This window comes from Pseudorasbora parva, chromosome 19, assembly GCF_024679245.1.
Source record: "Pseudorasbora parva isolate DD20220531a chromosome 19, ASM2467924v1, whole genome shotgun sequence".
Classification (NCBI taxonomy): domain Eukaryota; kingdom Metazoa; phylum Chordata; class Actinopteri; order Cypriniformes; family Gobionidae; genus Pseudorasbora; species Pseudorasbora parva.
The window spans coordinates 22,002,808-22,015,416 of NC_090190.1; the positions used below are offsets into that span (position 1 = coordinate 22,002,808).

General features: G+C 38.0%; 1 protein-coding gene across 6 annotated transcripts in view; it reads right to left on the bottom strand.

Moving 5' to 3' along the window:
• The window catches only part of phactr4a (phosphatase and actin regulator 4a), a 79,820-nt gene that overhangs the window by 14,766 nt on the left and 52,445 nt on the right, over nucleotides 1-12,609 (bottom strand). For 3 of the 6 annotated variants that reach the window (XM_067426654.1, XM_067426656.1, XM_067426653.1), the window contains 4 exons: nucleotides 11,100-11,264; nucleotides 4,626-4,706; nucleotides 3,354-4,256; nucleotides 1,410-1,958 (listed from right to left, as the gene is read on the bottom strand). In XM_067426654.1, coding sequence (XP_067282755.1) covers nucleotides 1,410-1,958; nucleotides 3,354-4,256; nucleotides 4,626-4,706; nucleotides 11,100-11,264 — 1,698 coding nt within the window. The remainder of the gene's footprint in view (nucleotides 1-1,409; nucleotides 1,959-3,353; nucleotides 4,257-4,625; nucleotides 4,707-11,099; nucleotides 11,265-12,609) is intronic. The other 3 variants (XM_067426658.1, XM_067426657.1, XM_067426655.1) reach the window with 2 other exon arrangements.

Here is a 12,609-nt window from a genome sequence, read left to right on the forward strand (position 1 = left end):
TTTTTACATAACACTTCCAGCATAAAAAATAAAATAAAAAAAAATATTGGGGAAATATGTCCTAACAAAGTAAAAATTACTGGTATTTCTATCCATGTGGGGACAATTGGTCTTCACAACATAGGGTTTACACACACATACACACACACACACACACACACACACACACACACACACACACACACACACACACACACACACACACACACACACACACACACACACACACTTTATACTTTACACATAAAGTATGAATGTGTAAAAAACTTGAATGATAAGCTGCATTGCTTTTCTCACTGCTATGACAAAAATCACCAAGCTTAGCAAGTGACAGCTGCTTGTAAAAGGATAACGTATATAAATGTATAATGTATAATATATAATATATATATATATATATATATATATATATATATATATATATATATATATATATATATATATATATATATATATTATATACATACACACACACACTCACTCACCTATTATTAGGAACAATTTCTCATGAATGCAATTATCTAATCAACCAATCACACGGCATTTGCTTCAATGCATTTAGGGGTGTGGTCCTGGTCAAGACAATCTCCTGAACTCCAAACTGAATGTCAGAATGGGAAAGAAAGTGATTTAAATAATTTTGAGCGTGGTATGGTTGTTGGTGCCAGACTGGCCGGTCTGAGTATTTCACAATCTGCTCAGTTACTGGAATTTTCACGCACAACCATTTCTAGGGTTTACAAAGAATGGTGTAAAAAGGGAAAAACATCCAGTATGTGGCAGTCCTGTGGGCGAAAATGCCTTGTTGATGCTAGAGGTCTACCTGAGCATTGTTTCTGACCATGCTCATCCCTTTATGACCACCATGTACCATCCTCTGATGGCTACTTCCAGCAGGATAATGCACCATGTCACAAAGCTCAAATCATTTCAAATATATATATATATATATATATATATATATATATATATATATTTATTTTTTTTTAAGTATTATTATATTGTATATTATATAGTATAATATATCATCATATATTGATTAGCATATTTATACATCAGGCTTGCATGGCTCATGCAAATCAATAATAACTCCGATATGGACAAATACAGTTTCCCCAAAAAATGTCTGAACAATCAGGAGGCATAAAGTTTTAAAAAGACTAAAAACATTTGATAATATAATTATATGTTGAACTTATAAACATTTTATAAAACTTGATTCATTATAGAAATTCAGCTGATCATGAATATTTTTGTGAGTTTTAGACATATAGAATGGGCCAAACTTCCATGCTTCCCAGTCGTGTCTAATCTGACTAAGGTCTATGAAGAGAGCAGCATAAAGCCACAAAAAAATTACAGTTGCTGCTTTGGAGCGGAAGCCAAATACAGGACAAATAATGACTCACCTTGCAGTGCAGTGTTGCTGTTGGGATGGGCAGGTTTTGGAGGGGGCAATGGAGGCTGTTTAGGGGCAGTAGGGGCCGCAGGGGTGGAGTGGGCAGGAATTGAGGGCGGGGTGGAGTGGGCAGGAATTGAGGGCAGGGTGGAGTGGGCATGAATTGAGGGCGGGGTGGAGTGGGCAGGAATTGAGGGTGGGGTGGAGTGGGCAGGAATGGCAGGCAGGGTGGAGTGGACGGGAACAGTGGGCAGGACTTCACGGTCTCCTGCTGTTACAGGGGGAATGGGATTAGGGCGTGAGGAATCGTCTACATTTAAAGACACAGTCCGAGGAGGAGGTTTAGCAATAGGGGGAGCAGAGGATGAGGTTGCTGATGAAGATGATGATGATGATGAAGAGCAGGGGGATGAGGATGGGACTGGAGCAAGCTCTGTGGAGGAGGACGAAGCCATCAGCCATTTGGGAGGGAGAATGGCCTGTTTAGAGGGTGGCTGTGACTCTTTAGTAGAGATACTTGCAGGTTTGGGCTCAGGAACAAACCGCACACCCAGTGATCCTAATGGTGAGTACAAGACACATGCACAAACATGGATAAACACAGCTAACAAAAACACTCACAGCAGGTAAGTGCACAGCACAGCCACAACAGCAGGCACAAGTACATCAGGCATAGCATGTGAGGTTAGGAGCAGGATCGCTTTAAAGACCCCATGAAGTCAAAATGGGAGTTTTTTTGGCAAATTTTAAACAATATATTTGGCCTGCACAATTATGATGGATTCATCAATATGGTCCACCTCAACTTCCAGTTTCAATTGGTAAAATCCCAACACAGGAATCTAGCGGTTTCATGGGGTCTTTAACACTTATGCATTGAGCAAAACTTTAGCCACACAGTGAGCAACTGTTGATTTATCTTCAAAAACAAAACAAAAAACAAACATTTGGACACCTTTGTCTATTGTCTAAATGTAGCCTCATCACGGTTCAAACCTGTATACAACAGAGGTGTCCAATCCTGCTCCTGGAGGGCCGCTTTCCAGCTGAGTATCTCCAACACACCTGGAAGTTTCTAGTGATCTGGAAGACCTCGATTAGCAGGTTCAGGTGTGTATAATTAGTGCTAAGCTAAGGTGCGTCTCAATGAATAAGTGTATCATACACAAATTCAGGCACTGATAAGGACAGTAAGGTGAGGTCCCTAGCTCACTACACATTAGGACACTGATGACTTATTTCCAGTGACATGACAATGTCCTCACTGTACAACAACACTATTGGTATATATGAACTTGTTAAATAAACATTTCGGCTGTAAATAAATTGTAAATATTTGCTAGATTATGTATTTGCGCTGAAATATAGTCAAGACAATTTAATTTTTTTGGGGCGTATTGGGATGGCGTGGCGATGAGACAATTTCAGGGGGAGTCTAAAATTAATTATTAAATATAATATAAAAATATAATTTTTCTTTAGCTATCGCATCATCGTGTGATTTGTGTTTCGTTCTTCAGAACTTTTGTTAAGAGAACAGTGAGCATTGATGCTCCCTGGTATTCACAGTGCATTGTGGGACTTTTTAGGGAGCGAACCATTCACTGCACTGGCAGGATTTCACAATTGATTGATTGACTCCCTCATCAGTATCCTGACTACTTAACTAGGGAGCTGATTGAGACGCACCCCAAAACTCTAGCTAGATAGTGGCCCTCCAGGTGCAGAATTAGACACCCCATGTCTGCACGGAAAGCTTCAAAGCTAAAGTTCCAAATGAATTTGTCCTGTTGTCGGAAGTAGAGGAAGTGTAGTCTAGTGTAGACCTTATTTCTGTTTAGCCCTAGAGTCCTTTAGTAAACCCCACAGTTGGGTGATGCCTTTTCATTTTCAAACATTTCATGAGCCGACAAATCAATTGTCATGAATAAAGCAAGTTGGGTGGGAGCTTTACCTGTTCGTGCCCTCGATTCTTCCTCTACAGTTGTGTATCTTGGCAGTGTGCTGCTCTGGATGGCCTCCGATGCCGGCCGCAACTTCGGTCCAATGTCAGACGAGCTCTTCTGAAGAACTGGCCGCATGTCCTGTTCTGACTGAGGCCGGATTAGTTTCCCATCAGACACCTGTTTCATAGGTTCTGGTCTCCTGACATCTTTCCTTTCTCTCTCATCTCTCCTGTCTCTTTCCTCACGTCTATCCCGTTCCTCTTTTTTTTCCCTGTCTTCCCTCCTTTCATTCAGCTCCTTTTGCTCTCGATCGTCTGCCCTCTCTGGCTCATTCCTCCGTTCGTGATCTTCTTTCCTGTCTCGTGGCGGTTTCCTATACTCTTTCTCTTCCCGCTTTTCCCTGTCATTCCTCCTCTCTTTCTCGCGTTCATCTCGCTCACCTCTTCTGTGACAGTCCTCTTTTTCTGGCTTCCTATCTCGTCTGTCTTTATCATCTCTACGTTCAGCCTTTACTTCCCTGTCTTCTTTTCTATCCCGTCGTTCTCTGTCCTTGCTCGCTTTCTCGTCTCGTTCTTCCCGCCGAATTCGTCCTTCGTCCTGTCCTGGTCTCTCTCTTGGTAGCGATCCTGCACGTTTTTCCAAGTCTGACTCTAGTCGGCTGCGTCGCTCTGTTTCAGGTGGTAACCGCGTTCGAGCGTCCACATCCAGTGGCTGACGGTTGCGACTGACATCGGAAGGTGCTCTGTTGCGGCGCTCCGGTTCAGGTGCGAAGCTATTCCTCTGTTCTTCTCCCTGTGGTCGTAAAGATGGCGTCTTGATGTCCGATCCAGTATCTGACCTGCGCTCTCCAGGTAGTGGAGCAGTGTGGCCATTCTTCACTGGAGGAGCTTTGTGATTTGCGTCATTACTCTCTGAAACAGATATGGATAATGGATTGAGATAGAAAATGAAACGAGAAAATGTTTCACTTGTAAGTCAAATTAGGAAAAAATTATAATTGAAAAGTCAATTTTGTCCGTCTTAATATGTCCTGATGACTGTGAACTAGTCACCAGTGAAACACCACATTGCAGCTAATTATGTATTTTCTTTATGGAAAAGAAAGACCAACACCATCATAAAAAAGTAACCTATTTTACTGTAGAATCATAATGAGTTTTTGACATTATTTTAATGATAATTCAGCACATAATACATAAAAATATGACCAGGACACGTTTATGACAGAATGAATCTGACAAAACCTTTGGTTGCCCATTGACCCTGCTAGGTTGCCATACCATTCTCTGGGATGTCCTTAAGTAATCCTCGCTCTATCAGCTCCTCCCTGGGTTTCCTCATCGAAATCTTCCTCTCCAGCACTAATCGTTCAGAAAGAGAGCAAATGCACAATCTCTCAAGCCGCAGGTTTTGTAAGACACACAGCAAAATCTCCAGTGTTAAAATCCTGGTGTTAAAGGGGGGGTGAAATGCTGTTTCATGCATACTGAGCTTTTTACACCTTTAAAGACTTGGATTCCCATCCTAAACATAGACAAAGTTTCAAAAACTAATGTTGGACGTTTGATGGAGTATTTCTGTGTTAAAAATACTCCTTCCGGTTTCTCACAAGTTTCGGCGAGTTTTTTTCGAGTATGGGTCTACTTGACGTTAAATAGAGCGGAAGGTCCTTGTATGGGCTGTACGGGCTCTTCTCCCGGAAGGGTGCGCGCGCGTGACTAGAGGGAGAGAGAGGAAATGCACGCTGTAAACAGTCTCTCAGGTGCAGATCCAGTCGTCCGTGAACACTTATGACGCGCCGCGCTCCACTTTATTCCTATGGGTGACGTCGAGCGACTTCAACGCTTCAGCACAGCATTCCGGGAAGGCAGCGCTGCATTTGAACCGATTTGAACGCAGAAATGACGGGAAGCTTCAAGGCATCGCTTCAGTCGCGTCGCAAAGTGGATTTCCACGGTCACTGCTGTCACAGGACTTCACCAAATCATACCAAAGAAGTGTGTTTTTGACAGAGCGGTCCTGCTTTGGAAGATGCCGGTGAGTAAATCAACTTCAAATGTCTCTGCTATTGGCTACCGTCGCATGAGTAAACATCAGTAAACGATACGATCGCGTGCTTTGTCATTCAAATGAGCTAACGGTTACTCCATTGTTGTTCTGTATAACGTTACACTATTCTGACTCTGACGTGCAAAACCGTTTTGCTTGCTACCTCTAAGGTCTAGTCACATACAATAGTCCATAAACCGAATCATGTCCTCATAAACTGCACACAAAGGCCCCTAAATACAGTACATACCACAGAGACGGACATCCTGATGTTGCCGTTTCTCCTGTTCAATTTATTTCAGCCTCAGATTTGATTGTGGATCATTATCTGTATTAGCTGAGATAGATGGGTTTCTCCACGCTTGAGGACGTCACCGCTTTGCGCGCTTGTCATTCTTTAGCTCCGCCCACACGATACGCCTCCAGGCGCTCGGTTTTTTCCGGAAAGACTCGGTACAGCCCATATTTCTTTTATAAATATGATAAAACTAAAGACTTTTCGGAGATATGAAGGAGGCAATACTACTCTATAGGTACTCAAGATTGACATGAGATTGACTGAAACTGAGTGTTTCACCCCCCCTTTAAGGACTCTCAGAGTAAAGCAATACATTTCTGGTGTTGAATTAACACTGCTAGTGTAAACCGCATTCTCTGGCCGGTGAACATATGTAGAGTTAAATCTCAACACCGAAAGAGAGAGTAAAATTACATCCGGGGCATTTCCGCGACACAAGCTGAAACTTTTCTCACAGACGCCTTTTTTTTTTTACTCGCTATGCAGACCACACAAGGAGGGATGATGCTGATATTGCGTGTTTTGTGCGGTTTCATCGTATTTACATATGTATTTTATTACATCATATTGTTTTATACCCATGTATGTGCTGTGCCCGGCTAAACAGCTCTCATACAGGCATTTTCGTTGACGTGTGATTCGGAGCAGACCTGAGGCGGTTGCTTTTTAACAGGGAAACGCCGTAAGTAAGTGTTTGCCTAATTTATAATATGTATTTTCTAACATATTGATTTAAAGCGATGTCTGAATGCTCTGCGCACTTAAACAAGACAACTTTTGTCACATGCTGCATCTTTTGGCTCGCGATACGGAGCGGACGACGTGGAGGGTTGCTTGTATAAGGGAAACACCCATAGGAAACACTGAAAAATAAGTGTTTTTGCCTAATTTGCAACACGTTTTTAGGACATATTGTTTTATAACGATATATAACTTGACGCTTTAATAACGCCTAAACCTTTCTCTCAGACTAGGCTGAGGCTCGTGATGTGGTGCACACGGAGTTTGCACCTTATCACAGAGAACAGAGAAAACACCAAAAAAGTAAGTGTCCCACACCTATATTACTCTGTATCTTTAATGTATTATTATGTATTTATGTCTTGGAAAACGCATCCAGTAGCTATGCTGCTTGAAAGGCTGCTTAAGAGCTTTATACAGACGAGCCATGCACAGTGGCCTCCCTGAAGAAACTAGCATCAGACGGAGTAACGTTAACGCTTTCACCATTCTTTAATTCATTGTTCATTCATCAAACTGTAATCTTATTGCACTACTTAATCTTTGTGTCTGATTTGTATTAGGTAGAAATCCAGATTCAAAGATGCAGATGAAATGACTAACAAAGGAAGGCTATTTTTGTGCAAAATCAGTGACAAAGTTTTAGGCAGGATTGTTTCATGAACGTTTTGTTCTGAAAATGTTGACCTCATTTGTTTTGCGCAGAAAATTTGACCTGTCTGATGTCTCTGTCTTCAGAAGCATCAAGTTCAACAGCTGCATCAACATTGATTTTTGACAATCCCCTAATATGAAACCAAGGCTGCACTGATGATGGTTCTTTCTGTTCTGCATTAAAAAAGGTATGTATATGGTATAGACAAAATGTGTGTTGCCTGTCTTGGAAGATTATTGAAGGATAGATAATAATATTTATTTACAATAAAGCACAACTATGACCTCTGTGCATACCAATTCAAATCACTTATTGACAGGTTTTAGTCAGGAGAGGATGGTAGTTAGAAAATTATCATAAAAGAATAGAAAAAATACTATATAAGTCAATGTGAGTAAAAGATGACAGAGTTCAAAAATTTGGGAGAACTAACGCTTTAAAGTGATAGTTCACCTAAAAATGAAAATTAGACCATTATTTACTCACCCTAAAGTCATCTTAGGTGTATATGACTTTATTTCAGACAAATACAATCAGTTATACCAAAAATGTCCTGGCTCTTCCAAGCTTTATAATGGCAGCGAATGTCTGTTTATGCTTTGAAGTCCATAAAAGTGCATCTAAACGTGCCAGGATGTTGTTGTTTTTTATGTAACTGATGGAATTTGTCTGAAAGAAGAATGTCATACACCTAGAATGACTTTAGGCTGAGTAAATCATAGGATCATTTTCATTTGTGGGTGAACTATCCCTTTATCTTAGTTGTTGTTGAAATTATTGAAGTAGATGGGCAAGAATTTTAATATAATTGATTCATTATGAATGGGGTCTGTTTAAAACTAATGAAAAATGAATTATTTAAGACTATTTAAAGTATTTCTTCATCCTCAAACTATCTTTAACTCTTGTTTGCCAGCACACCTACCATATGACTGAAAAACAGAAGAACAACTCAACAATTTCCTTATTTGGAGGACTAATACTTTTAGAATGGGTAAGTAATTCTTTCATATTAAATATTTATGCAAAATGTATTTATCATTTTAACTTTTGGTTAATGTTTGGATATGCCTTCATGTTTAAAGGGGTAGTTCACCCAAAAATGAAAATGTGATGTTTATCTGCTTACCCCCAATGCATCCAACATGTAGGTGTGTTTGTTTCTTCAGTAGGACACAAATAAAAATGTTTGCTGTGTGTAGGTCATATAATCATGTGAATGGGTAACAATTCAATGAGAGCAAAAAAAAACATGCTTAGACAACATACACAAAGAGCCCTTTGGCTTATGATGACACATTGATATCTTGAGACACAAAACGATCAGTTTGTGTAAGAAATTGAGCCGTATTTATATACTTTTTTTACTTCAAATACAACGCTATATCCAACAGCCTGGAACGCGCTTCATGTCCGGTAAGATCAATATACACTCTCTGGATATATACGTGCTTCACTTCCGGTAAGGTCAATATTCACGCTCTGGCTCGTATATCGAGTGTGGATATTGACCTTACTGGAAGTGAGAGGCGTTCCAGGCTTTTGGATATAGCGTTGTATTTGAAAAAACGGCTCAGTTTCTCACACAAACTGATCGTTTTGTGTCTTAAGATATCAATGTGTCGTCATCAACCACAGGGCTCTTTGTGCATGTCGTTCAAGCATGTATTTATTTTTTGCTCTAATAGAATTGTTACCCATTCGCATGATATGACTGACACACAGCAACAGTTGGAGTTAAAAATCTTTATTTGTGTTCTGAAGAAACAAAAACACATCTTGAACACATCTTCCCTTTTTAAGAATGACTTCAGTGCCGTTCTTTGTTCTTTTCACAGAGAAAAGCTTAACTCCAAGTCTTCCAGAGTCGCGGTCAAAGCTTATTCGAAAGCTTCTGTGTTTACTAGAAGCACGCAAACGCAACTCGGCCGTTGTCATTATGGCCCCGCCTACCCACTCTATACACGATGTGATTGGCCCGGCAAGAGTTTGACGTTTACAGCTCAGAAGGGTATTGAGAGTTGCTAGAGGACACTCGCGGGCAGATTAAATTTGCTGCCGCTAGGGTGCGTCTAGATTTCTAGGCTAACAAAAACCTACATGTTGGATGCAATGGTAGTAAGCAGATAAACATCAAATTTTCATTTTTGGGTGAACTATCCCTTTAAATGTATTTGTTTTTATATTTTCAGTTTTTAGGAGTTTCTATAATGCATCAAGTAAGGCCCTGGGTTGGTGCTTAAAGACTACAGAATAGAACCTGCCTGGTGATGGTAAGATTTAATAGATAACATATATCAGAGAATCATGGGCACAAAATTAATGATAGCTTTGTTGGTAATTGGCTAACATCAAATAATAACAAAACAACAACAAAAAAAAGAGTCAAACAAATTGTTTTCATGATTTGACAGGTAGATGGTTTCTGTTTGATTTTATACTCAGCAGATTGGGACATCTTTGCCTATCCCAAAGTCAGGAAGAAGCGAACAAAAATCATTCCAGCAGCTGACTAGTAAGTGAGATTTCTGTAAGGGATAGTTCACCCAAAAATGTCTTGAATTATGTCTTCATTTACAACTCATGTTGTTCCAAACCTGTATTAGTTTCTTTCTTCTGTTGAACACTAAAGAAGATATTTGGAAAAATGTTTGTAACCAAGCAGATAGAGCAACCATTCACCACCATAGTGGAAAAAATTACTATGGTAGTGAATGGTTGTTCTATCTGAGTAATTAATTAACATGAGTAATTAATAACAGAATTAACATTTTTGGATGACGTAAGCCCTTAATTTACTTGGAAATCAGACAATTCTAACCAAAATAGTTTCATGTTTGAGCCAAGATGATTGAACATTTTCCACCATAAACTTGCTGTATAAAATACAAATGATTTTAATTGTAATTGGTCTGGTTTTGTGTTGTCTAGGGAACTAGCATTCCAGGATTTTTCGAAAGAGTTGGATCTGCACAGCCTTCCCTGCTCTGCATGTGAAACAACAACTATGCACTGGACTGTACTGTTAGCAACTGGACACAATCCACAGATATTCCTTCAACTGTTTTTCATCTGCTGAATGTTGTGTTGACTCAAGTACTGCTGTTCTGTTGCAAAGTTGAAGGTACTGAACCAACTTCACTGACATGCAGGACTTGAAGTATTACACACCACTTGATAAGTTTTAATATAATTCTGATGACAAAAATGCCTATACTGTGCCTTATTCATTTATTTTAAAAGTTAACCTTCATGTGATGTAAAGGGTCTTGCTTGTTAATAAAGAACTAGTTTGTTAAAACAACTCTTTGCATTCATTTTTTCAACTTTCATTTTTTCAACTCAATTATACTCAATATAAACTCAATTCGAGTCAAATTTAACACTCATAAAATGTATATATGACTCCCTCCGTTTGGGAGTTAAAATCACACTTTTTAAAGTGTGAAAAATGTACATTACTCACAAGAGTACAAAGGAGTTAAAATGTACACTGTGAGTAATGTACATATTTCACACTTTAAAAAGTGTGATTTTAACTCCCAAACGGAGGGAGTCATATATACATTTTATGAGTGTTAAATTTGACTCGAATTGAGTTAAATGTACACTGGCTTTTTTGCTGTGCAGTAGGTTTTAGGGAATACTATTATTTGCAATGCTTTGGATAGTTGAACTGGAAGTATGTGTGCTACTACTAGTGTAGCACAAAAAAAAAAGATCAGAACATGAGTGCTGGATAAAATGCATATACGTAGGCTACTGTTAACAAAAAAGTTAAAAACTTGCCTAAGAATTTATTTTTTCATTTCCTCCATTTCAAAAATTCTAATGTCAACCACAAAATAATTGAAAAAAGGTATTTTTATGGCAGTAACAAATCGAAATATATCACTTTACCTTCCAAAAAAAAAAGCTTATATCAGAATTCAGTTTTAACAGAATCAGCATTATATGACAATAATTAATTGATGCATTTTTTACTGTTCACAAATCATAAAAGGCAAGTACCTTCTGATGTTTCCTTGAACTTTTCACTGCTTCTCTTCTTTCTCCACTTCCAGGGTTTGAAGATCTTGCCCAGGTTGGAGAACTTGCCCTTGCCCTTTGCCGAAGGGGTTCCTGCTCCTGGATGTGCTCCCTCACTTTCTGGCATACTATGATCGACTTCATCGTCTGGGGGGGGGAGAAGGAAAGAGAGAGAGAGAAGTTGGTTCCAGGCCTATAAGTGGGTGTCCATTTTTACATTTTTGCAGTTTACTTTCATCATGCATTTTTAAACAGACTTTGACAATAAATAAATAAATAAATAAATAAATAAATAAATAAATAAATAAATAAATAAATAAATAAATAAATAAATAAATAAATAAATAAATAAATGTTGTCAAAAGTACCGAACACATATAAGTCCATACTGAACTTTAAAAAATTTGACGCTTTGAGCACTGTTGAGCTGTAATCGTAAACACCTCTGACTGGCCATTCCGCTCACGCGCTCATCGGATGTGCCTGTGATTGGCTACAATGATCAACACACAGGAGCGTTTGAAGTGTTTGAAAGTGTTTTGAAAGCCGGAGCGGGAGCGTTTGAAAGCACAAGCAGGCATTGCTTAGCGGATCGGTAGGCTGATAGACAATCAAATATTAATCAAATATTAATAATATAATCAAAAATTAATAATATAATATAAAATCAAATATTAGTAATATATTAATCAAATATTAATAATATAATATAAAAAAGTTCTATTAATATGAAATGTTAAAAATGTGTGTTCATTAGCATTTCATTACATACCTTTTCACAACATTAGAATTGGAATTAACCACTGTAATTTTACTCTTTATATATATATGTGTGTGTGTGTGTGTGTGTGTGTGTGTGTGTGTGTGTGTGTGTGTGTGTGTGTGTGTGTGTGTATATGTGTATATATATATATATATATATATATATATATATATATATATATATATATATATATATATATATATTAGTGTTGTCACGATACCAAAATTATGACTTCGATACGATATCAGACTAAAATATCGATATATCGATACTAAATCGATACCACAGTAAAAAAATAAATAAATAAATAAATAAGATAAGATGCTTAATATGACAACAGAACTTATTATTCATTGTTATTTTTTACTAAAAATTCATGTGGCCAGCATGTTCCTTAGGGTTGGGCATCATTTTGATTTGAACAATTATTGATCAATTGATCAATTACTATTAAAATTATCTCACAAATTTTTGCTATCTCAATGTATTTTTCACAATGGGGTAATTGTGTTGCAATAGCTTACACACAGCACAAGAAAGCTTGATTTCGAATGGTAAATTGAATTTAAAAAGACGAGTAAACAGTAATAAAATAAGAACAAATATGTAATTAACAAGTATGTAATGAAATGCTAATGAACACACATTTTTAACATTTCATATTAATAGAACTTTTTTATATTATATTATTAATATTTGATTAGTTATTTCAAACTATAAAATAATAAA